The sequence below is a fragment of the Musa acuminata genome, chromosome BXJ1-3 (assembly GCF_036884655.1).
Source record: "Musa acuminata AAA Group cultivar baxijiao chromosome BXJ1-3, Cavendish_Baxijiao_AAA, whole genome shotgun sequence".
Taxonomy (NCBI): domain Eukaryota; kingdom Viridiplantae; phylum Streptophyta; class Magnoliopsida; order Zingiberales; family Musaceae; genus Musa; species Musa acuminata.
This window is the reverse complement of record NC_088329.1, coordinates 40143805-40171623: the sequence shown is the minus strand read 5'-3', so window position 1 is coordinate 40171623 and position 27819 is coordinate 40143805. Positions and strand designations below refer to the sequence as shown.

Below are 27819 nucleotides of genomic sequence, written 5' to 3'. Positions count from 1 at the left end.
CAAATGAAGATACATCACATACTGCTTGACGCGTATGTGTCTCGCTCAGTGGGTCTGACAGACGACTCCACCGCTTATGTCTGTGTGGTTTGGGAAGTCATATTTTTTGTTTGGTCCATTGTGCCGTGATATCATCACCGTCAAGCGGTGAGGTTAGGTTGCAGTGACAACGACAACTGGAACAAGAAGACCACTTAGCCCATTCCAGTTTCCGTCCTCACATCCTCCTACCACAACCAACTCCAGGCCATGCAGGATCTTACCATGAATGATGACATTGGTGGAATCATCATTAATTCAGCTAACTCTAGATGGTGCTTTTACCCAAGCTAAAGAAAAAGAAAAAAAAAATCTCCTAATTAAGAATGCACATTGAAAAAAAGATCATAATCACAGGCACGTCATTACAAGAAGACCCGAGCCCAATGACTACGGCTTTAAGCAATAGTACTATTTAAATTTAACTTCAAATAAACTACTAGCAATTGACTAAAGGTGATATCTAAAGAAAATCACATCATCATGAACATTGTTTAAAAATATGCAACAAAGAACGCAAAAGTAAAAGCCTAGTTGACTCTATCTTTAATCATGCAGAATTGGATGCCAAGTTTGGCTCATGGCTCTACAATCTTATCAATCTGGTTGCCAAACAGGAGTAGCCAGCCAGAAAAAAACTGACAGCAGAAGAGCAGACAAATGTAAAAAAACTTTACAAAAGAAAAGAAAAATAAGAAAAAAACAATCATAGATGAAACTGTTAAAAGATATTTAAAATTGATAGTGTAAATATAGACCGACCTCTGCAATATGGTAGCCTATTGAGATAAAGCAATAAATTCAGTGTTCCAAAAATCTGCATGAGCTCACCATGGCTGGTGGATGGTCATGGTGATAGAAGCAAAACATGAATCTGCATCACATCTGAGGTCATCCAGACCAAATATCAGAAATCCACCCTTCAGTTTCATCTGGAAATCTAGTTGCCCAAGACCTCTGATATCCGCTTCTCTGCATCAACTGGAATCTCCCTACCTGGGACATTGACCTTCAAAAGGCTTGAATACCTGTGAAACAAGAAAGTAATATGACTCACTCCAGGTTTCATTATCTACATCAGGTTTGTTCCTCTAAAATCTAGCTTACTCTGTCCTTGTAAAGAGGTACTCATGTTCTTGAATGAATGCCAGCAAGGCCTGGAAATAGGAAGAAAATCATGTAAAGAATCTGATGTGCAGAATGTATAAGGAAACAAACTAGTTAAGGGTTTGATAGAGTGCCTCAAAAGGCAAATTTAGGAGCTCATAGTATGTCCGAACACGATCTAATCTCTGCTGGACTGCCTCACTATCTATTGATGGTATAGCTGCCAAAGCCTGCAAAAGCAGAAATATACAAGAACTCATTTTACCATTTTTCTGACTGGTATGAAGTTCATGTTTCAGTTCTTTATAAGGATTATCTGCTTTGTATAATGCAACAACAAAGAAAAGCAGGGGCAATGTAGGATGGATTTATAGGTAAGATCTGTTATGGAACTCATGGCAGAATAGTTATCAATAAGTAACATAAATATAAATAACTTCAACCAGACTTTTGATGCCAATTTTAAATTGGTTAAATTGGCTGACAACATCGACTATGTGTCCTACGATGGATAGTTTTGCATGATTTCCATGGACTTAATGCATGCCAATAGACACTAGCATCAACACAAAAAAATTTCTCCACCAAACCAACCTGTTCCAGTGCAATGGAGTTCCTGCATATCTGTTGGACCCCCAGTAGGTTAATGGATTTTATCTCAGCCAAGGCCTGTTAAGATAACCCAACTAGAAAGGTAAAACTGTAACAACCCAAAACTGTAACAAATTAAAAGGTACAAGAATATGTGGAGTGAACATTTGTATTCAAACCTTTATTGAAGCATTGGCTGCAATACTAGATATTCCACCAAATATATAATTTCTCTTTATATCTGCAACAAATGGTGCCATTTCCTCATCCCGACGTGCAATCTGAGTGCAGATAAACTACCAATAAGACTGGCATCCAGTTTATGTTTTTATTTATACAAAACGCCGAAGCTAGCACCCAAAATAAGGGCCTTATGTTTTAAAGTTAAAAAGAGATCCAAAGTATCTCCAAGGCTGCAAATTAGGCAACATAAAGGTACATGTCAACTGTGAAACACAAAACAACAGATAAGACTTCAATTGCCTGGAAGTAGAAAGCCGTTTGGGTATATTGAGGTAATACCGTAATACAGTTTGCATATGGCGGGTTTCATCAGTAAAACTTAGTAGGAAAGGCAAAATTGGAAATAGATATAATAATTATAAAGAAGTGTGAATAATTATAAAATAGTGTGATTGATTCACAGAACTTAATTAATGACAGACAATCATTGCTCTAATGCAGGAAAAGGACATCAGTATTAACCTCTCAACAGAGATGAGAGAGCTACAGTAACATGGCAGCCAAAAAAGGATTTGAATCAACAAAGAAAAAAATGTTTACTAGGACTCAACTTGGTGGTTGGTTTCCCTCCAGCTTAAAGAGCCAAAGAGGGGTTCGTTCATATCCTTGGTGAGGTGATGCCCAAGTATTTTACCTAATGGGTGAGGTTGAACCCCTCCATTGTTCTCCAAAAAAGAAAAAGAAAAAAGTACAAATGCATTGGAGAAAAATCAAACCACATATTTCACCTCTAATAAAAGTTGCAAAAAACAAGGTAGGAAAAAATGTTTGTCCTCCAATCATTTTTTTTTAGATTGAAAATTTTTACTAATTATCAAGACATAGGCAGGCTGAAACATCTATGTGCAAGTCTACAATAAACTACCACAACCTCAAATAAATAATTATGAGCTGTTTATGTTGAAATGCAACTAAACAAGAAACAAGAAAAGATGCCACTGTACTTCCTCCGTAAGCTGCAACCGTAACTAAAAATAATTTTCCTCCATGATAGCTGATAAAGCAACCGCCAACTTGGAAACTAAAGCAATTAAATATTTGGGAGCAAGATTCTCAATTTCAGTCCATACTGGTGTATCGAACCCTGCTCAGTATGGTACGTAACGAGGTGTACCGACGGTGCGCCCAAAAAGAACTGAAAAACCTCAAAATATCTGGAGGTAATGGTCCAAAAATACCGATAACGGTCAAAATCCGGGGCATACCAACCAGTACACCTCGGTAACGGTCGAAATCTGAGGTATATCGACCGGTATGCCTAGGTAACGATCAGATTTCGACCATTGCCGCCTAGTCAAAACATTGGTATCGTCTGGTATAAGGTGGTCCGCGTACCAGTATCCCTCTTGGACCGATACATACCGCCTGGGGCAGTACACATCGAAATTGGAAACCCTACTTGGGAGTATATTATAAAATATGGACTAATTGTGGTACCCCTAATGTGTCAGCCTCCTATAAGAAGCACATGATGATAACTTATCCACTATAAAAACATTCTGTCCTTATGGAAAGCATGGAATGTACAAATGGAAATTACCATTTGAGGTACACAACAAAAAGTAAGAAGCAGACCTGTGTTGTAAGTGAAATAATAAAATCATCTGGTTCTTCAGCATCTTGATCTTCTAAGTATTCCCTATTGGTCATTTCCTGCAAGAAGACTTTTGTTCTCATCTTCTCCATTTTGATAGTTGATATGTATAAAAAAAAAAACAAATAAGAAACTTCAGTTATAACAAAACAGACCTGCAAATGAAAAATTGTTTCCAACTGCATTTCCAATCGTAGAACTCTGAGGCAGTCAGTTGCCAGCCTTCTATTTTCATCAGCTATAGATGCAAAACTTTTAGGAATTTTACTTGTACTCCGTGCATGGCGATGAGATTGATTGTTCATAATTTTATCCTCTGTGCTAGCTGGTGGTCTTCCAAAGATCTCTCCAAGTCTGAATAATTTTCACAAAAGAAAGAAAGCATGAAAATTAGTCATCAGGAGAATTCTTTAAAATTGATCAAATTCTCCAATGTTGTATGAAGCAATCAATTTCCAAATTTGTTTCAGCTTCATATTTGGCAATGATCTCATTGTAGGTTATAATAGCTATTCTTGGAGCCCTACTAATTGGAATAAGAAATCAACCAACTTAGGCCTGAAAGAGAAAAAACAATTACAAGCAAATAGCAATGTGGCAAATCCGGGAAGTAGAACATGAATCTTTTGCAGCCATTGAGTGCTCTACTCTGATATGTAACTATCAAGAATTTTAGATAAGTAAAATAAAGCATAAAAGAAAAAGAGCTAATAGCAGGGCATTTAAGGTTCAGTTGACCGGTTTGGTTGCCCTAGTTAACTATAAGGAAAGAAGAAGACAAAGAGGAATGGATAAACACCAAATGGAGAAAGAGAAAGAAGAGACAGCAAACAGAAAAAGGAAAAAGAAAACCACCATTTTTTTCAGTAATTCTATGAATTCAAAACCTAAATCCAATGGAACATCAAGAAAGAACAAAATGAAGCAGAATTTTGATCACCAAATGTTAAATTGAGCAGAAAAGGAATCAACAAAAAGTGTTTCACAAGAAATAGACCTCCCACATTTGTATCACTAAGGCATTGGAAAAGTCGTTACCGAGAATGAAGTAATGATGCAACACTTAGTGGGTCACGATAGTGCAGGAGCAATGTCGATCTGCATGGGAAATTGGCTGGAGGCAAGGGTGGTGAGGTGTCTTGCAGTAAAATGAGGTGGGTTATTGGTAATAATGGGATGAATCAGATAACAGTCAAGGGTTAGGGGAAGAAGATACAAGGGTGGTCCATAGGAGTTGAGTATATATATATATATATATATATATATATATATATATATATATATATATATATATATATATATATATATATATATATATATGTATCGCGCACACACACGAGACTACTCAAGTCTATATATGTGGATTTAGCTAGCTCCTTTTCCTACGTTAGACTACTTGACTTGGAATACCTAAACTAATTGAGATAAAATCAAAGCTGGAACAATCCATCAATAAGATATACAATAGTTCTCCAAGTACTGGAGAATTAAAAAAGAATCATAAATTACACTCAATTTGGTCAAATGTCCAATCAGTCATGACTACCCGGTCAGAATGGAGATGGATATGCAAACTTATTTACTTTTTAGAATAAGAGTCTTATGAATGATTCCTTATGCCATTCCAAACTTTACACTGCTACAAGGCAGTTTGAAATTTTATGAGCACCACCTGTGATGGTGCACCATTGTAATTACATGCTAGCATGACAACCATGTTGAAGCATTGCTTAAGGTGACACCTAGTAGCATTGCAGGACCAAAATGACCATAACTTTCAAGAGAAACTTGTATTCTAGCAATGTAATCTCTATGTTGGCATCAATTTCCGATTTCCTAGAGCTTCTCCTTTGACATCTCTCCCATCAGATGGGAAGTGTGACACAACGTAGAATCATACCATGCTAAAGGCAATTCCAAACCATACTGAGAATATTTGCAACAGATTTAAATTAAAAGCTGAACCAAAGGGGGTCCTTTTTCATCCAAAAATAACTAATTTTCTCAAAAACCAAGATTTAACCTAACACAATGTATGCATGGAACTGGTCCCTTGTTACCAGTTTTTTGTGTTGTTCCCTTGTCAGTACAAAGATTCTTCCGAAATATGAAACCATATCACCAACAACTTATGCAAATCATAGTACAAAAAGGTGACTAGTATACACATGAAAAAGGATAAAAGCAGTTAGAAAAAGTGCAAGCAAAATATTCATTTCCTAAATTGGTAAAGAAAAATTGAAACTTAAATTCAGAATGAAAGGTAACAAATAGGTATACAAATTTGGATTAAAGAATGCATGCCTAACTGATATCAGATTCACCAGTATCTTTTTATAAAATTCCAGTTCTTGTCTTATGATATTGCAGTCATATATGAATTGGTCCACAAATTTGCTACCAGTATGAAAATGGAAAGAAAAAAAACAGGGATGCTACTGTCATTGTGTCATCTGTACTAGGATGAGGCTAACAAAAATAGGGGTTTGGGTCAATTCAGGAACTTAACATGCTGTACTATCGGCAAATAATGTTTGAACTTTGAACCATAAAAAATTAAGAAATTCAGTAAAGATTTCATATATTTTTTAACATAAAGAGAGTCCATATTTGCACAAAATGGTGTAATGCAACAAATTTACAGGTTTCTTTGACCAAATACTTCATGTGAATACATTATTGCATATGACACAAATTTTGAGATGCTTTTTACCTTTCAACAGAATCTGCCAAATATTCCAATGAATCACTAAGTGATGCCAGCAAAATGAGTTTATGATCATCATGAATTAAGTTTTCCTGCAATAAGTTCAATATATGTCACACTTGACTGTGTCTCTAGATAAGTTGGATTTGGAATCAACTAAAAATCCAAAAGAAAGAGAAAATAAAGCAAACGTGAAATAACCTCACTTCATTCTTCCAGTAGCAGTTTACCAGGGAAATAACAATTTCATAGTAGTCTCAATCAACTAAGAAGGATACCACATGCACCCTACCTCCTCTCCTCTCCATCCACCCATTTCTACTGCCGACCAGTACCTCTTCTCCACCAACCATGTTATATACAACTTAACTTTCTACTTACGATGAATCAACCTCTGATGGAAAAGCTATTTTAGTGGACCAAATAATGCTAAACAGTTTCACAAGTGATTCCGTTAATCTGAATAGGAATCCACCAATATAGATCTCATTACTCTTAGACTACGCCACTATGTCAATTCAACTATGAACTCTGCCCACCTTCCAACTAAACAATCTCCATGTTCCCTTGCTCGCCATTTGATGAGCAACCACAAGTGAAATTTTGTACAGATGGATTCACTGGGAGCATTATAGATCCCTGTCACGGGAGCAAGAAAAAAAAGAAGTGGTTGGCTCAATATGCTTGCAATTGCTAGTGGGCATTGGAGAGGGAAGGGAAGAAAAGATATGTACACTTGCATATGCATGGAATAGGGAGAAGCATGAAATTAAAATGAAATCTTCCACCAACATCAGTAAATCTGAAACTCCCACAGATGATCATGATCCAGTATCTTTTTAATCCCTGTGTTTTCCGTTCCCAACACAGAAAAAGCAGGAACAAGATAAATTTAAAGGATGCGCAGTCTGTTAAACTTTAAAGTATATGTATGCATCTACTAGTGCATTGACAAATGCATCAGGTAGTGTGAAGTAACACAATGATGGGATAACAAAACTTTATTTGTAGAGGAACTCAACTATATTAAGTTCATCATGGTCTTGTAATCCAGATAAAGCTAAAGAATAGCATAAGACACTTTGAAATGACATCAAGCTTTGAGCATCTAATGATATTGCTATTACATGGTAATCAAACTATTGGCCTCCCAATACTTGTGACAATATCAACATCAACTGTAATTGAAGAATACTGTTTTATCTGTTTTTGTATAAATATAAATGACAATCAGGGGGCTAAAAAATAAATCAAACAAGACCTGGGTGTTTGCATGCCTGTATTGTTATGCACATATGTTTATGAATAAACCCATGAATTTCCCAAATATTAGTACAGTATATGACATACTAGAATACCTGCTTAATTGGACGCAGACCCAATAGTAGGTCACTCATCTCAATCTCTACTTCAACAGTTTCAGCATCTGAAACATTGTTTTCAAGTGAGAACTCATCATGAGATTTTTGTAGTAAAACATTGGATGGGTGAAGTCGCATCAAGCCTTCTACATCACTTCTTCCAATGAGCATATAACTTAGCTTTTCTAGAACAGCCTGAGAGGTTTCCAGTAAGAAAATACCATCATAAGTTCAACTTGAGGTTAAAGATAGAACAAGCAAGACTACACCAAAGATATAGCATCAAAGTAAAAGCTTTATGAAACAAGTACAAGAGGTCAAGCACTGCAAATAATTATCTAATGCTAATAGAGGTAATTTCAACTTTACTTGTGCTTTTAAGAATCCATCAAAATTAGGGCAAGATAACTACACATAATTCTAATTTGCAATTTCAATTAATGATTAAATGTTTTACACATTGACTTTACAATGATATCTTTGTTATGTATGTGCATTAGAAAGTTTCAAGTTCCATGTAGTAATTCCACTAGTATATTGCCCCCTTCTCGAAAATCCTAGTTTTGCCTTTGATTATTGTCCTCTTCTGGACCTATGCGCTGAATTGTTCTGAATTTTACCACAAACATCAAGCTAAAATCAATGTAATCCATCATTTGCTATTTATGGGCCTAGATCCAAAGTTCCTTCTAAATTCCCAGATTTTCAGTCCAGATTTCATACTACATATTTTTAGTGCCATGTATCTCACTAATGAGGTGTGATTTTTACACAATCCACCCAAACATCAAGAGTTTCCGTCGTCTTAAGGACATGAAGAATTTGTTAAAAGCTCGCAGAATCTGTTCTGTCCTCAAGTGACAGCATCATAATCCCACAATATGGTGCCACCATAAAAGGTGCCCTATTCCTTTGCTGCCAGAGTCTCTGGAATGTACAGTAAGTCCGAGTATGACACACGAAAATAGCTATAGATCAAGGAATGCAATTTTGCCAGGAATAATATGTGCCTATCGGCAATTATCATCTGGACGTAAACCAGCACACAGACTACCTAATTTCAGATGGTCTGTACTAAATAGAGGGCTTATGCCTGTCCATGCCCGATAATGGGCTTCAATCATGCAACGAGCTCACTTTTTGCATTCTTAACCCTAAAGCTAAAACCCAGTCCACTCCCCTGTGCCACTCGCTATCCCTCCCCCCACACTTCCCATAATCTGACACCCATTGCACACTGATGCCTGCTGCAGGCCACATGCCGCCTACAGTATTCTTCTTCTCCTCATCCTCCTATGCTATCATCGCCTCCTCCTCCATGTCACCGCCAACTCCTCTACCTCCTCTTCTTCTCTACTGGACCCCTACCAGTTCGGCCATGAGTTGGCATGGGTCCATATCTGAAATTGAAAACCTTGTTATAGATATTCTGGCAAAGGAAAATCATCACTGAAACCCAAAATCACATAGGTTTCTGGCAACATAAAATCATGACTCGAACCCAAAATTACATAGGCTATTCTAAACTAATGGCTTATATTTAGAATGTGCTCCTTGAGAGTAATGACAACTATCTGCATCACAATTCATATCCCATGACTAAGAGTATCACAATTCAGTTGGTGGCATCAATACAAGAAAATACTGTTTGCAAACATGTTTACATCTAAAGAATGAGCTTCAAGACAAAGAAACTGATTTCTATGGTAAAAGAGTTCACACAGACATGCAATTCTTGAAGCTTCAGCAGTGATTGCTTGTTTAATTTGGATAACAATGATATTAAGAACAGAATTTTAAGATAATAGAACCATAAATTAGTTAGGAAGAAAAAGAGTACAACAGTATGGGGGAAGTTCAGTTAGCTAATCAGTTTTTTAGGCAGGAGACTGTGAAGGTATGAAGAAATATAGTTGGGTTTCAGCATCTTAGGTGGAGAACTTAACCTTTTCAGCCAAAATGTCTCAATGTTGATCATCCCAGCCAGACCACACTATGCTGCAAAGTAGTGCATAAGTTCTGGTAAAACTATGGAAAGTTGGCCCCCTAAAAGAGATATTCATAATGTTGTGTGATCTTACTAGCTACATATGCATAATCACAAATCAGAAACAAAAAATAAGGATGTTTAGGTGACTCGCCCAATAAACCGGAAGTCAAATATAATAATCAATCTCTTTAACTAAATATGCATTAAGCAAAACTATAGAATTTAGCATGGATATATCAGAGACCATTGACTACCTAAGGTTGTCTGACCTAGTCTACACTCTTCTTGATATACAAAATTCTAAGATAGTGCTACACTAAGAAGGGAAAGGTGAAGATTTGGAGTAAGAGATATGATTAAATTTAACAGCTAAAGAAGCAAAACCATGTTAAAGCCAGCTCACGTAACAGTCCTTGTAGAAACCTTTAGCATAATACAAATGGACTTTGACAATATTTGCCTAAGAAAAATATTACAAAATATTAGACCTAGTTCTTTATTCTTTATATGTTAAATAGGTAGAGAAATAAAAATCCTCTAACTTTGACCCATCTGAAAAGTCACCCACGGTAGTTCCAATTTGTTCCTTTCTATATTTAGTTGTCTAAAATCTCAAATTTTCCTTTTCCATGGCATATGTATCCCAATTTAGCAATTACTAATAAAAACTTATCATTTTTGAAATTAGTGCTCATATATGCATGCAGCAAGCATACAGACAAAAGCATTAATGGGCTCACAATGATGTGGCATCAAAGTGGAAGATATTAGATTGCATGAGAAGACTTGAATTTTGATCTCTCATGGATCCGACAAATGCCACATTGATTTCATGTCATCATGTAGCATCCACGTCGATGCTATCTAGGTAACACATGAATTTCATGGCATTAGAACCTATTATATAAATCACAGTCATATTTACTGAAGAGTAACAATTGACTCCAGACACAAGTATGACACATCAACCACATAAGCATCTCCGTCATACTTTATTAATGGAAGACAATGCAAAACTGCAGGGTTGACTTCGAAATGAACAGAAGCTTAGGGTGTTCATCCAATTAACCCTTGTTTAATCATCCTCTTAGATGCTTCACATAAAACAAATGGATGCTGAGTAATAGTTGAACTAAGTTCTTTATAATAAATAGATCGTTTACCTCTGTGTATGATGCTCTACATCTTTCATATGCACGTTCCAGGAATGTTTGCACAAACTCAACAAGTTCAATTGCGTATTTTGGCATTAAATGTGCCCAACCGAGCACCTAAAATATAAACAACCACTAGTCAGCATAATAAAATCTTATCTAAATGGAACATCCAAGAGATAATGATGAAGTTACCTCTTTTGCCAAACAATTGGTAGCTAAGAGGCCTTGCAGCACAGGGCGTCCCATCTCAACCAGTGGCCGATAGATTGAACCATTTGCACGTGGCCTAAATGCTGCTGGACCTGAGAAGGAATAACATTGTATTAGAAACAGATGACACAAAAATATATATACAGAAATAAAGCAACAATCAAAGATAACCAGCAAAGAAAATAATAAGCATTAGACTCTAATCAAGTCAGATAGTCAGAGAAAAGCTGAATCACTTTTCATGAGTGAAATGATAATATTAACATTTTTTTCGTGTGAAAGCACGATATTAAAATTAAGAGATTATATTCTAGTTAAATAGGTACAGTTGTATTTAGGTGAATTCATATATTTCTCTTGGCTGCCATTCTATGATTATCAACAAATAATTGTATGGGTACCCAATTAGTGCCTGTAGAGATAGAACACATTCACCTCAAAGTCCACTGAGCCATTAGTTGTATAGTGTGACAAGTATTTGAGAACATGGTATATATATCATTAGCTACTTCACAAGTATTTGAATCAAGCTGAACAATTTTGTAGAATCCATGACTCCATTCAATTTAAATAAAGACATAAATGTTCTTAAATTGACTAAGGATCAAGGTTTGATATACTGTCCGGTACAAAATGGGCACTACGTACCAGTCCGCCAACTTACAGGTATGTGGACCAGCCTGTTTCGAGCAATACACAATAAACTTGTCTGGTATCAGTCAGTATGGGTGGTGTATCAGCTGATACAAATGAAACTCAATTGTTACTGATACCAGTCATTAACTGTCAAATTTGAACCGATTCCAACCCATAACGGGTCAAATCTGACCCTAACGGTTAAATTGACTGTTGGGGTCTCTTTTGGGCCTTTGAATCCCCCTCCCTCCCCTCTCTTTCAGTCACTCCCACTCACTATCTCATTCTCACTCTTCCTCACGCTCTCACTATGATTAAAGCTCCTAATCAACAATAAGTGGGAATCAAGCTCTAAATTAGTGACTAATCAAAAAGATAATTCAATTTTGTCTTCTTATAACCCAGATTTTCTATTCATTTATGGCTTAAATACACTTTATTCTTATCTAAATATAATTTATATACCAATAAATTAGAAAAAAAATCCTGAAAGTTTTTTGAATTTCTAGCCATTTTTTCAGAAAACCAACACATACCGATGTACTGAAACAAGGTACGCTAGTACCAACTGGTATGTACTGGTTTGCCCAATCAAAGTTGTTGAATCGCCCGTAACGGTACAAAATGAGCGATGTATGCCACTCTGCTTGTGGGCTAGTACATGGACCACCCCCATTTCAAGTGGCCCAATCTAATTTAGTAAAAATAAAAAAACCAAAAATAGCGGCAGGGCCCATCCAACTCGACATTAAAAGAGAAAAAAATAGGAATTACGGCTCGTGAACACAAGCCCTCTTTTTGTATTCAACGTTGTTGCCACCGTCGCTGCCACTATTTCACGACACCGCTGCAACTTCGCAATGCCATTGCTGTTGCTATTGACACCATCGCTACTTCATGACACCGCTCAACACCATTGTCGTTGTGTTCCTTCTTCCCAGGTACACTCCCACCTCTTCTCCTCTTCTTCCTTCTCTTCCTTCTTTCTTGTCCTCCACCGCTTCTTCTTCCTCCTTTATCGCTTTCTCTTCTTCCTTCCTCTTCCTCCTCTTCTTCCTCCTCTTCTTCCGCCGGCCCTTCCTCTTCTCCTTGTTTTTCTTCCTCTCCAAAATGCCATGATACATCGATACTAACCTATATACCGGACCGATCAAATCACTGAAACGGGTCTGGTACCCGAAATGATGATCCTTCCACCCAATCATCGAAACACCTGATTGGCACACGATAAGGAGTTTCTTGCTAAGATGCTGCTTTTTCACATAGCCCAATGACAGCAAAAAAGTTCAAATAGTTGACTCCAAATAGTTGAGAATATGGCTTGTTTGTGCTATAGTTGTCCCCTCTAGTGTAAGGCATTTATGCTGATTGGTATTTAAAAAGTATCTCAAGTCACCAAATTCAGTTAGACCAAGTAAACTTAGATAAGGAAAATGTGTTATTAAATATTCCACATGAATGCTTTCAAGGTGTTATCTTATGTAGCAAATGTAAAGTAGTACCAACATTGATAATTTATGAGGTAAATGGTAGCAGAGGAGGTTGCCAACCATCTTTTTCACATTATTCAAGTTATAATATATTTTGAATGATGAAGCACGTAGAAGCTCTTGTGGCATGAGTTTGTGATTTCAGTCATAAATTCAAAGACCAATCTTCTGCCAAAAGTTCAAATCTCGTGTTAGCTAAAATTATTTAATATGTCCTGCAAATAGAACATAAAAAATGAGGTAGCATGACAATCCTTATAGTTGATGTCACCAGGGACTCCAAGTTTTTAATGATATTGTAAGATGAAGTACGTACACACAATCTATCACATCATAACATGTCTGGTCTCCTCCCTCTGATTTTGTGATCTTCCAATTTCTTTTCCACCTCATTTGAGTAAAATTAAATATTATATTCTAAATAAAGGAAAACTCTGCAAGCTTAATAAACGGCAAATCTGAAACATAATTTAAATTGCTAAGGATCCTTGGAGCAAGACATATAGAAGGTCATATTTTGATGACTTCTCACTTGCTAAATGCAAAGCTTTATTCTGCCAAAATCATATATATTCACCTGCTCATGCTGCTAATGCTAGACGTGACTATTAATGCTAAAAGTTCATTGTATCAAGTTCCGGCAAAAAAATGGTACCAGCAATACGTATCATTCGAAAACACAATCTTTTTTCTTGTCCATTTAAAAGCGAACACATGTTGCAACACCTCTGTGCTAACTGCTCAAGGCTTTACAGCTTTATATCAGCCATTGGTCCAGTCATAGGTGCAACCGTGCAAGATTATTCACTCAGGCCAGTGTTCAGACAGACACCATAAGTTCTAAGACGTGATGGCTCATTTGTAATTTTATAAGGTTCTTAGTTCAAAGGCATGATCGCATGGTGATCATGTGCAAACATTAGAGTGGGACAAGGAACTACAGATCATGATGGGTACTGTGGCAGCATGCTATTGTACTGACACTGTACCAGTCATAATATATACTGGTTGCCACCAGCTGGCATACATGGCAAATGCAATCATCACTTTACATTTGAGCATATTCCTGCTTGTGGTACTTTGAGTAAACATAAGCCCAATACTAGTTTGGAATTGAAATGAAAACAAGGATTTTATAACTAATCTCCAGACATTCCTCTTGTTCTTTTTATAACCATGGGCCATTGGGCTGGCTCATGCCACTAAAGTGCCCTGTTTAATTCAAGGTGGAGAAGTAACCTCACAAAAGCAAACCAAAAACAATAAAGGGTTTATTGCTGGAAATAAAGAGATTTTTACCAAAGTGATGCCCAAAAGGCTCAGAATACCTTTCATTGAGTTGTTTCAATATTCCTAGTTAGGGTAGGCTGTTAGAACCCTTGCAGATTCTAAGCTTGGGGTTGATCTTTTTAGGGGATCGGCCTCCTTGGAACTCTATAGGGGTTCCTTCCTCCAAGTTGCTGTTCAAAGGCTGCAAAAAAGATTCATCTATTGCTTTTTGAAAAGAGGAGGAATACGTGGCTATTTATAGGGCTTCTAAACACTAACTCCTAATATGACTCCTACTCAAGACCCCTACTTCTAACCAACTCCTAATATGACTCCTAGTCAAGACTCATATTCCTTTACAACTTTTAATTCTTCTCTAAGAAACAACCTCCTAACCCTAGTCGGTCTCTTCACCTCTTTAATAGAGGTCGGCTTAGGTAGGTTTTACATGAATGTCCCTCTCAATTAGGACTCTCCTAGCTAGAGTCCTAACATAGGCTAATCAACATTTTATAAATGATATACACTAAAATTGGCGAGTGAGCATCTGGTATAAGGCCTGGCAGAATAGTCCTTGAATTTCATTGTTCTTATGCTATCTGATGGCTTTTTAAGCAGAACAAAGTCGGAAAAGGACTCTAAATGCATATTGGGCCATGCAAGGAATCAACTACCCTAATCCCAATTATTGTTGGGAGTCATTGACTTCTTAAACAAATTGAGAAACCTCCCAATGTTGTGTTTGAACATGACAATGGGACTCGGCAATCCTCTGTCCCAGATAGAAAATGAACAGTCCTAAGGATTTGGACCCTTGTAACACCATTCGCCATTTAAACGTGGGTCATACAGGAATAAGAAAGGATCAACCTAAAGATCAAGAAAGGTGCCTTTTGTGGGTCTTACAGGAATGAGAAAAGATCAACAAAGGTGTCTCATCCGAGTTCCGATGTAGAATCTCCTAAAATGTCTATATGCATTAAAAAGCATAGCACTCCAAGATGCAACCAAGAGTTTGCATTTTAGCTTCAAGTAGTTCCTGACACTGTAAGCCAGTAAAACCAGGCAAATTCTTTCTGTAAGGATCACAACCATGCCCATAAAAAAAATACTTTAAAATTATTGAACAACATATATATGATTTGTAACAATAAAGTGAAGCCGAAATTACTTCCTAATTACAACATAATAGGAATATGATGCACTAGTAAGGCTTTCCCATATAAATGAATCCACATTGCCAATCAAGTCTATAAATATAAATTTTACACGAGTACATCAACAAAATCTCATGTAACACGGATAATAATACTTACTTGATATAGCCTGCTGGATACATTTTCGGTAATCTACAAACATGGCTGGTAAAAAGTGATCCTTTAGAAATTTCTCAACAAATGCTAGCAAGCCTTCATTCCTATATAAGATACATTAGCATATTAGAACAATAAGCAGATGCAAAAACCAAAAATGGATCCAGTCAACTGTGGTGGACAGAGAAGACCATTTAGATAATTGATTAACTACCAACACCTGGTACAATTAGGAAAAACTTTGATGTGTGTATCTAAAATTTAGCAAGATAGACATTTGACTATGAATTTATGAAATAAGCAAAAAAGTAAATTTACTTCCATTGTTATCAGTTATTTTTTTCTCCCAACCTATCTATATCTGGTTCCATGTTTTATTTAGTAATAACTAGATTGTGCAACAAAGGACAGAATAGATGTCAGTCAAATGTCATCACTTGCTCACTTAATCACTTTGATCTGCATTAGTGTTTTGCAAGCAAAGACCTCAACCTTTTGTAGCAAGCGATGGTTCTTACTTCTTAGAAGCTTCCAAGGACTTAGTAGAAACTTGGAAATAAAACACAAAGAGAATTGCATCCTTGCAGCAACAATATATAGCTAGAACTAGAAGTTTTGGATACCATGAAATAGTTATCAGTTTGTTAAATTGCACAATAATTACATGAAAAACAAATAATAACCACCTTGATCCACTAGGAACCCAAGCATCAGTCAGGAACATCTGCTTGTGACCCTTACATTAGTTTATGCAGTTTCTTTTCAAACAAGTTCTTATTTAGTTTATGCAGCCTTCTCAATAACTAACTTTTTATATTTCATTTAAGCCTTTAAAGAAGATATTTTTAAATATATAAAAGCATTTTATAGATATATGAGAACTGAACTGGCAAATTTTAAGCTTGAAAAGCTGAACCAGGAAAGATTTTTTTTTTATTGAGTTATGAAAATTAGAAAAGCAATAAATATTGCTTCACAGAACCAATGAGGTTAAAAGTAATGAAAATAAACCTCGTATCTGAATCACAAAAATCATTTTTACGATCAGAGACATGAACAAGGGCAATATAAATATCTGCAAAATACTCTGATATGTTTCATTTAGCATGTTTTTGTGCATATAATAAGAAAATAGGAAGCACAAGATAAAACTTTTGGCATACCCAAGCTGTGAATACTTTTGGGGCAGCATTGATGCAACTTTATCAGTAAACTGCAGATGTCACACAATCAGGGTGCAGCAAGGAAACTTAAAAGAAGGAAAGAAAAGATGTTGCACAATTGCATAAAAGCTAAGAATTATGTACATAGCCAACCTGAAGAACTGGACGATAAACTGATGCTGCTAGATAAATTCCTTGATCAGGAAGCACAGCTGAAGTTCCATATCCTTCTTGTTGTGCACTTGGGCCCCTTTGCCATCCCTGGCTGGATCCTAGAATTATGAGAAATTTATGGAATTCAGAAATGCAAAGCTTGAAAACAGAATTCCAATGATAGAGGCACCCATAAAGTTCTTGCTAACCATAAAACTTGTGTTGCATGAAGTTCATTTGCTTGGAGAATTTACAGGAACTCCAGCACTAATATACTTCCAGCTTAAAAGTATGCCTAAGATTATCTATAAATAAGAAGATACGCTGGTGATGTCTACTAGTTATGAACTAAGGGAAAAGTACAATAATAAGTATGATATACTCATCACTCATCTCTTACATTCATCTTACAAGAGCAGTAGATGCTGCTCTGACCAGAGACTAGTACACTTGTTCACAGCAGTACTGTCTGAAGATTGACATCATTTAACAATTTAATATGTTTAGGGGGGCATATTAACTGGTACATGCCACTTTGACAGGTTCATAAACCAACATTGGACCAGAATTTAATCCATGGTTGAAAGCAAAAACAAACTTCAGTGACGACAAAGAATAAGCTTTGAGATCCACTACAGTGACAAATAAATGTAATCAACTATCCTAAACCAAAATACTGTTGATTTTTTTCATAATAAAGAGCATTAAATTTAAAATGTGGTCAACCATGCTTTTGTAGGATTTCCAACAGCTAGCAGCATGAAGTAAAAAAGTGTCCTCCAACCATGAGTTCATTAGATGCATACCTCTATTGGGTATGGATGCAGCTGCATCTGTAAAACGAAAAGCAAAGGAAAGTCCTTCAGATCCATTCCTGTAAACAAGAGATATTTTATGTATCATCATACAGGAGCAAAATGCAGATGCCCACATTTGAATTGGCAAATAGGATGATGTTGAAAACTATAACCAAGAAAAAACTAAATTTTGTGCTTCAGACCATGAAAAGAAAATCTGGAACCAATGGCAGATTACCACATAGTCAAAGATACCATAATAAGAATAGAAATTAAAAAAACATGTGCAGCATATAAATTAAAGAAAGATCAGTTGAAAACTTTGGAGGTACTATAAAACATGAAAACCCAGCTGCATTAGCTAAGAGTGACTTACAAATCTCTGTTTGACATGAAAGTAAAGTGATGTATTGGAAGATCAACAGGAATCAGCTTGCTACAACTGATAATCAACAAACAAATACATCATGCATATAAACTAAAACCTACATAGTGAACAGATTTGGATCAATGTACATAGTGAACAGATTGCACATGAAATAAACTAAAACCTACCAGCTCGAAAATTAATGCCAACATGTACGAGCAAGGGCAACATGTAAATACATCATGCATATATCTTACTCTTTAATTGTGGGTTCCCAAGATGGGTGGGATCCAAGACCAATATTTTGGATACCGATCCGATACTGGTTTTGATAACGTCTCAGACCGGAACAATGTTGATATACCAGGATACAAATTTCTTCTCTAGCTTCATTTAGTTCACTTGCACTTTAAATGTTACATTTCTATACTTTAAATTTGTTCCATCAAGAAACCCTAGGTTCCAAAAGTAGCTAACTGGAATAATGCTCAAAGTTCAACCATGCATGACTTTTTAACTGGAATTTTGAAAACAAAAATGTTACTATTCCTTCTCTTTTTTCTTGTAAAGATTATTTACAAACATCATATTGAAGGTCATTATAATCACTGAAAAAATGCAATACTATGTTAAGTCTCCCAAATAACTTTACAATTTGCCTAGGAAACTAGAAGAAGATGCATCTTGGACAAAACAGAAGAAGAATGAATGATTGTTGGACTTATGGTTTTATCACTTTATATGTTTGTACTTGCCTCTTTTCCTTTGCTGGGCCCTTGTTTGCCAGCCTAGCTGTTTGGACTGCTGCATCTGCAGTTGCAGCTTCTGGAGTTGCTCTTAGAATTTCACATATCAGCTGTTGGCATTCACTCTTTGCTCAAGAAAAAAAACAATGAAAAGTCAGAGGTATAATCATGAACTTGTTTTGCAACTTCTATAAATTTGAATGTATCACAAATTCGGCAAACACAAACAACAAAAGATGAAGAAAGACGACAGGAAAAACAACACAGTATCTAAATTCTACCTGTATAACTGTCAGGGAGAAACCCACACTGAAGCCTCCAGTTTGAGAAGATTCAGAATCGGCACCCCATACTGTATCACCACTAGCAGACTTTGGTGTGACCATATTGTCACCTTGTTGAGATGATTTTGATTCCAAAAGCTCTCCAACAACGACATGGTTTTCTGATCATTTTGAAGAGCGATGGCATTCTTAGAATGCACTCCAACAGCACAAAAATTACTCTATAGATACAGTGACTCACCAAGTATATGAATGACATAATCCAATATTGAGTTGAGAAATTCACTGACAGCAGCTTGTGCTGCTCCCATGGGTGTCATAACTGGTGACACAGGACTGACAACCACTTGTGCTCCCGAAATAGATGAATTATTCTTATTTTTCTGTTTCAGAACTCGAAATCCTTCGAAAATTCCTTTTGAATCATTTACATCAGATTGAGTTTTCTTGGTAACAGGATCTATGCTTGACCTTGATGACTTTCGTGCTGCATGTACCTTAATCTTTGAAGTGATAATATCATGGATAGTAGGCCGCAGTCTTTGGCTTTTTCAGGGTTATAGACAAGTGAAAAAAAAGAATCACAATCACAGGCAAGAAATTGAAAAACAATGCACCAATACGATAATCTAAGAAAACAAGAAAATGAAAGATTATACATTAAATTTGAACAAATATAGTAGCTAAATAAATAGAATGAACATAAACATAATCAATAACTTGTGAATATCAACATATCTACTGCACTAAAGACGGAGGAGAAAAAAACTGTACCTAAGAATTAATGCATAGCAAGTTTAACTAATTAAGTAAATTCCAAAAGCAGCCCTGTCAAACAATATTGATTTAGCATTTATTATGAAAACACTGCTGATTTGACCATAGTTTGAAGTTCCTTGGATCCAACCCGAAACAGATGCAGATATCATGCAGATCCAAAAGACTTGAGGAAAATAAAAAAATGTTTGTTGTTTACTCTTTCCAACCCATTACATTGTTCCAAAAGGTAAACTTAAGAACTTTCTTAAAGATCTCTTCAAGCATGAAACAAAAGAGATGAAGATGGGCAAGCCAATACATTGTCACCCACAAACATAATCCTTCTTTTCTACTTTGCACATATTTTATACTCTATATTGAAAAAAAGAAAAACAAATCTCACGAGTGTTTTTGTGGAAAAATGTGGTAATAATAACAGACTAGTACTATATGTCATGTCATTCAATAAATATAAGCTATATTTCATCCTTCCCTGCATCACAGTAGCACCAAGGCCTCCAGTGGCTGAGATGTCCCTTTAATACCCTAGCACACTAACTACATCAAACGAATACAAAGCACTATAACATGTCCTTATTTATGGTAGATTTATGATTTTTTTACATATCTTAATTAATCTCTTTGTTTTTAATTAATTGTGCCCAAAGCATGTGTCCAGTACTTTCCCAGAAGATCCAAGAATATGTCACATAATTGCATCTGATATTGTTCCCTATGAGAGATGGTGTATAACTTTCCTTCTTTCTGGTATTTGCTCATTGATTTAGATTTTCTGTTTGTTCTTGAGTTCTTGTTATGTCCAATCAAAACTACCAAAATTAATTTTCACAACAAGTCAACAACTAAAGCCAAAATCAATATTGAAACTCCAAACCATGATTTTCTGTTCAACAACTGTAACAGTTGAGTCATGCTCTGCATGACCAACCAACTTTGCTCTGGTCTTTGAGTAACATTATTGATTAGGGCATTACACAGAAGTCATATCTCAAGCTAGGAATTCAATTTCATGCAATGGACTTGTACCAATCCAAGCTCAGCTGGTACAGGTCTCTGTATAGCAGTTTACAGACATAGTAGGCCGATATGCACCATAGTATAGGAATGGGTAAAAAATTGGCCAAAATACAAATGGATCTAGTCTAGATTAGCGTAGATCTAAGCGAGATCTTAAAAGATCAAGACTAGATCCACCCAGATATATGTTAGATTATCAAGGATCAAGGTTAGATTCGAATATCCATGAGGATTAAGGATCTAGCTTAGATCTACAAGAATCAAGGTTTGATCATTGTAAATTAATTCCTAAATGAGGTCTAAATGGAAGAAATTTAGGCTAAAGTTGAAAGAGAAAGCATAAACTCTAACCTAATTTCATAATTGTTTTAAATTAGGTTAGAGATTAGATTTCTATTTATGTTGGTTTGAAGAGAAATCGAATCTGATCTTGGACTTAAATCTTCTTATTGAGTAAATCACACTCCCTTAGATGTTCTTAAATGATTTTGGATGAGAGTTGTGAAAGGTTTAGGGGAGATCTAGAAAGGAACGAGTGAGTGTTTTAGATAGGGTGTGTGGAAGGGAGGGGAAAGAAGTGGAGTGGTGCATAACCTTTGTACCAGAATTGAACTGTCCAGTTGGGCTTGCTCTGCATCCCGACTGCCAGTTGAACTGATAAATATCGTCTGTAATGAACCATTCCTGACCGGTTTTGCATTCCTTCATATCAAGTGTCAAATATCATTTCCGAGTTTTTTTATCATGCTTTTGCATTCCTTCATATCAAATGTCAAATATCATTTCTAAGTGTTTTTGTTGTGCTTAATATTGTCCACAGCATATGTTAGTTCATCAGTGATATTTTAGCTTTAGCCATACCAAGGTGAATGCATGTAATCCAACTCATTTTGCCTCAAGAAAACATCAAATATTAATGTTCTTTTGTACTGAGAATAGTTGAATTATAACCAGATCAACATAAGGCTTTTGTTCATATATGCTCTTAGTCTCCACCAAGAAGTTCAGAGAATAAATGAACCAATCAAGCAAAACCTAAATTCTGAAGTATGATATGGAGAGACATATATGGCATAATTCAAAATTCCAATGTGAACAAGAAAAATATATTACATCTTAAAAGCTAGAAAATGGGAGCATTGAATCTCAAAAGAAAGAATACCACAAGACGGCACCAGCAGCAGCAACTTTGCCAAGCATGCATAGGCACTCCACTAATGTCCGTAAATACTTCACATAAAGTGGGGCATCAGTTTTTTTCATGGATTCCTACAACAAAAAGGAAGCCTAAAAGTTTCAGCTCAAGTTACCAAAAAATTATAACTAAGACCACATAAGCAACAGTTTTGTTCTCTTTATGGTTTTTGTCAAGAAATATGGACTCACAAGAAATTCATCAGGCATTGCATTTGAAAGCCATGCCGGAGTTTGGCGAGAAATGCTTCTGATATGTCCTTCAGCATGAACTCTTGCAGACGGAAAGGCACCATCTGAGGCACCACTTTCAGCTATCTCTACACTATCATCATCATGACCATCAAAGGATGAGCTGAAGAAAAAGACAAGGGAAAAAGTTGAGCAACTATTAGGAATATGTTCTGGCAGAATTCTAGTCAAATGGATCTTCTGGCCAAGAGACAGGCAAATTTCCTTCTATAGTAGTTATCTATGAAGCCTGCATGTCAAAATCAGGAATTTATGGTAAAACATGTTGAAAAAAATTGTCACTGTGAAAATGATATGTTTGGTTATGTGTATCATATCTCCTGAGGCATTGCATTTGGTCAAAATCAAACATGCTGGAAATCAAATAGCATGATATGAAGGTGATTTGATATTGAGAAAGCAACGTCAACAAATACATGAATTATCACTCTACTTGTAAAAGATTGCATATAAAAGATCATCATAACTCAAAAGAACTCCACAGGTTACTATAAAAAGGTATCCTGAATTTGTCACTGCAATGAACTTTGAGGTCTAACATGGAAGAACCTTGTTTATAGGAATAAAAAACTCTCAATCTGTGCATTTGGTTTTGGTTAAAAATTATTTACATAGATAAATAGTATAAGTGTTTCACTTCTTTGAATCAAGGACTTTGTCCCTGCTTCAGACTTTGATAAACTTTTTAAGATAGCTCAAATTCCACTAGGTTCCTTCTGGAGGCTTCATTCTTAAATTCCACAAGGTAGCAGTTCAGTCACTAAAGAAATAGTGAAAGCATAAGGTTTTAACTTTTAAGAATTTCCAAGATGATCTCCTCTGCTAGCGCAAAGGTTGTTCATTCCAACATAGCATTAGCTAACCGATATTATGCAATCTAATATCTCATATCTTTAAATCACCAAATTGGCATGTCATTTTATAAGATATTGTATGAAATGTTAATATGCCAATATCAAGATTTACAATCTGCGTCTTACCCATCATCAATAGAACCTGGCCTGTATGAGCCATCAGCAGATACTGATCCACCAAAGTAACTATCAACTTTTACTAATCTTGTTCTCCTTGATAAAGGCTGCAAACTGTTCACTGAATACTCAAGTCCAGTAGCTGTTAGTACTTCATCCTCCCTCTCTGATATGCTTAAGGTAGCTGAGCTGAAAGAATAATCCACTTCATAGTGATATACTAATTGCAAAATCTTTAAACTCATAGTAGAGGCAGTATTCAACAAGTTTCAGAGACAGATGGACACAAAAAAAGAAAGATAATATTGGTAATTACTAATTAGTAGTATAGCACATATAGATACAAGGTATTGATCTTTCCTAAATTAAGACTGCTATTTATAGATTACCAGAAAGAATTGTCAACGCTATCAATTATAAACATGTTGATTACTTTCGAACAATGATTGAAATTTCGTACCGTAACGGAATTTCGATAAATGCTCAGTACGGTACGATATTATATACCGAGCGATATATTTCGGTATACCGCTCAGTGTGTGTGTGTGTGTATATATATATATATATGAGAGGTAAACTGCTCAGTATACCTCTCTTCTTCCCACGCAGGGCGCCGTCGCCGAGGCGAGGCCGCCTCTCTTCTCGGGCGACATCGCAGAAAAAAAAAAAAAAATTCGCTAAGGCGTTGCCTCTCTTCGCCCCGTGACGCCGACTCTTCTCCCCGCGCGCGGATGAGAAGTCGCCGCAAACAAGGACAGTGACGCTGATCTCAGGTTCTCCTTTTTTTGTTCTTATTTCTTTCTTCCCCTTTTGCCTCTTCTTTCACCTTCTCCCTCTTTCTTCTCCCTTGATCACCGTCGATGATAACGGCCTCAATCGATGCTACCGCTCGGTAGCGAGCGGTCCGTGTACCGGTCTGCTGACGGACTAGTACATACCGCTCGGTACGGGCGGTATCATTCGGTTTTGCAAACCTTGCTTTCGAGATCTTAAATAGAAGATTTTAGGACAGCTTCATCAAAGATATGAAGATACAAAAGAAAGACCTACTTGTATTCGCCCTTATTATAAATATGATTATGCAGTTCTTCCAAAACTTTATAGAACAGTGTCCCACGCAACTTTGCTAGTTCTGATCGAACATCTTGAAGAGCACCAACCTGCACAAAAATACCAGCACATAAATTGTATTAAATGAGAAAAATACAGAGAAATGAAAATTACATCACAAGAAACAAATTGTGCCACTCAGAATTTCAAGAAAACTCAGGAATAAACAATCAACGCTAAGCAGACAAATAACTTCAATTGAAAAAATTAAGATAATTCAGATGTGAAACAAATTGTACATAACACTATAACAAGTCATGTTTTTCCAAGAAGAAAGATCCTGACGTAGAACTAGGTTAACATACATCAATGGCAATCTACTTCAAAAAAAAAAAGGTAAGCGGAGGGAAGATGGAGGGCATACTAGCTAGAAACATATATAAACTCCAATTGAAATTCAATACAAAGAAATGGAGTTTGTACCCTACCACTTGAAGGCCTTCTCTCTCAAGCACCAGCATTGACTGCACATGCAGCTGGACTGCAGCATATAACTGCTTGTCTGCGATCAGTTTCTCAATACGAGCAGGAACCTGTAAACATCCATACTTAAGTTTAGTATATGTATATGTAAATTTACAAGTTTGGAGATGGCTACAATGCTTCAACTTCATGTCACGAAAGATGAACCAACCAACAGAGCTTACAACAGGAAAGGAATAGCATGCAATGACAAATATTACACAGAAGTAAGATTTAACAAAGTACAGAAGGTACTATCATGTCCTTAATTAACTAACTCAATACAACCTTGCCTATAACTCAGTGGAAGAAGATGATAAATAATCACCAGCTGGTCTGGTCAGGTGGTAGATTTAGAAAATTTAGGAGCCACTAAAGCTCAACTTCTTAATTTAAAATAAATTCTTGGAAATAAAGAAGAAAATTTATAAAAGAATCTTACTACATTTTTTTTTTCAAATACCCTGCAGGATTTCAGGCACAAATTTATTGTATAGCCGTCACACAAAGTTACATACCTTTGATACACTCTCAATTTGATCCAACAAAGCTAGTACATGGCGCAGAGTAAGAGATCGATACCATAATTGATGCAATTGCTTATTGCGAGAGCCTAAAAGTTTCTTTGCATTTGCCATATCAACCTTAAGAACAGATATGCTTTCAGCAGATTCACTAAACAACCGCAGGATCTGCAAGCAATAAAAAACATGACTATTTATTGGTTTCTTCAACTCGTAAACATCAGATAATAGCTTATCCAAGGTATGACTAACCTGGGAATAGTTTTGAATTGCTTTATTGAACCCATGATGATAAACATGCACAACTTCATCCACAACATCCTCGACGAGATCACTTTGTTCCTTCAAGAACTGAACTTCACCCTCCCGATCCTTTGATGTCAAAATATGGACAACATGAGGCAATGAATCAAAACGGGCAGCTGCCCAACTTTCATCTATCCTGGAAAGCCCTTCTTTCAGATACTGCACAAAAAAGTGTAGAAAAACAACAAATTACACACCAATCAGACTGATGGTACAAATACAGAAAATCATATTTATAACATAGTTTTGTGTCAGCAAACCATTCACAAAATAGACTTGGCGTGTATCTACAATTTTGTTAGTTGTGTTTGTTAAGCTTTATGAGAATAGGGTAACAAATTAGATCCTTATGCATGTTCATAGTAGAACACAAAATCAACATGATAAAACAAACTTTAACAAAGAAGCATCATCTAGAATCTGATGCTACTTCTGTTGGGTCAGCACAAATTTGAGACACAGGAAGTGGTGTACGTTGAAATAGAAGTTGTAAGAAAAGAAAGTTATAGAGCTTCTCAACATGCATCACCACGGATGATGGACAAGCAGAACTGGAATCGATCATTTCATCAATTAGGAAGACTAGACTGTCGCTGTCTTTGCGAATGGCTACAAGCCTAATTCAACATAGTAGTCATCTCATCAATTTCAAGAACCAACAGTTTATCTTATACTATCACATTCTTGTTTCCTTCTCGTTACAAAACCACAAATAAGCAAAGTAAAATAATCGCACATAAGCATACGAACAAGGAGAACGACTCGTACTCATCATCCGTTAACTTACAGCTTTATCAGCAGGAATTGGCAACCCATCGAAGATCCCTTTATTCCTTCCGGAGCTCATCGTATTTAACAGCTCAAGACCTGGGTGAATCAAATAAACATTTCGTTACGAAACCCAAGAAACAATTCAGGAAGCGTCCAAACTACCAACGGTTACCCTCAATCAAACCCTAGGCGTCACACTACTGATCACTGCTTCATCGGTGACAAATGGAACGCATAAATCGATCGAGTTCGAAGATAAGATATCTCGATCCAAAAACAAGAAAACGCCATAGAAAATTAGAATTCAAGAAAATTCGTTTAGGGTACCTCCAGATCTGTTCGATGAGCGACAAGATCACCCGGCGGACGAAGAGAAACCGAGAGTCAATACGCCGAATGAGAAAAGGGTCACGCGAAACGAAGAGAGAGAGGGAAGCTCTCCCTTAGCTGGAGATGGGATCTTCAATGTATCCCCGTCGCCCTCTATAAGGAGCGGCGTTTTAGGTCGCAGGTCGATGCGAACGCTTGCGACTTCTTCTTCGCCCTTTTCACTGAGACCAGAAAAGTACTCTGGGCTCGACGACAACGGTAAAATATTAATAGTTTAAAGAAAGATCCATCACGGCCGTCCATAATCGGAGGTTAAAATGGGAAGAACAACGACATGACTTACAGGCTGTGTATCTCGCCGGTGTCGCCAAACCCGCGGCCGAAGAGCTCCGTCACGAGGCGGGAGACTATGGAAGGAAGGCCGTGCTCACCGAAGGCGGTAGCGGAGGCGTGGAGGATCGAGCGGGCGGATGACGATGCAAACCAACAGAAAGTGGAGGTTCCTTGAAGGCGCGTGGTGGGGGGAGTGGAAAGTCGATATTTTCCTTGTCTTGTTGAGAAAATTACTTAAGAACCTGATGGTGATCTTTCGGTGATCTTTGCCGCGTTTTACCGTTGGATGCAAAGATCCAACGATCCAGATTTGCTCCAACGTCTCACGTAACGTTGTGACGCTAACTTATTGGGTTCGTAAATATCTTTAATTATAGTATATCCAAACATAATTATAACTAAATAAATATAAATATATCCAAATAAATATATAAATTAATAATTTTTATTAATATCATTTTTTTCGATTTCTTTACTTGTGAATCCTACATAAATAAAAAAAACGTATAAAGTATCTAACAATTAAATTTTAAAAATAAATAATATTATTAA

General features: G+C 36.4%; 1 protein-coding gene across 1 annotated transcript; it reads right to left on the bottom strand.

Annotated features, from left to right (window-relative positions):
• Positions 1–556: 556 nt before the first annotated feature.
• Positions 557–27402, bottom strand: LOC103979044 (exocyst complex component SEC8). Its single transcript, XM_009395056.3, has 28 exons — positions 27278–27402; positions 26932–27174; positions 26621–26700; positions 25780–25992; positions 25522–25695; positions 24970–25074; positions 24482–24591; positions 23441–23620; positions 22401–22563; positions 22177–22283; positions 19459–19763; positions 19215–19378; positions 18943–19058; positions 17830–17897; positions 17024–17142; positions 16871–16920; positions 15711–15811; positions 10982–11091; positions 10796–10903; positions 7640–7837; positions 6288–6373; positions 3730–3928; positions 3556–3633; positions 1917–2018; positions 1741–1815; positions 1281–1376; positions 1147–1196; positions 557–1067 (listed from the first exon to the last, which is right to left on the bottom strand). The coding sequence occupies exons 3-28, from the start codon at positions 26678–26680 to the stop codon at positions 980–982; spliced, it is 3225 nt and encodes a 1074-aa protein (XP_009393331.2). The 5' UTR covers positions 26681–26700; positions 26932–27174; positions 27278–27402; the 3' UTR covers positions 557–979.
• Positions 27403–27819: the final 417 nt, after the last annotated feature.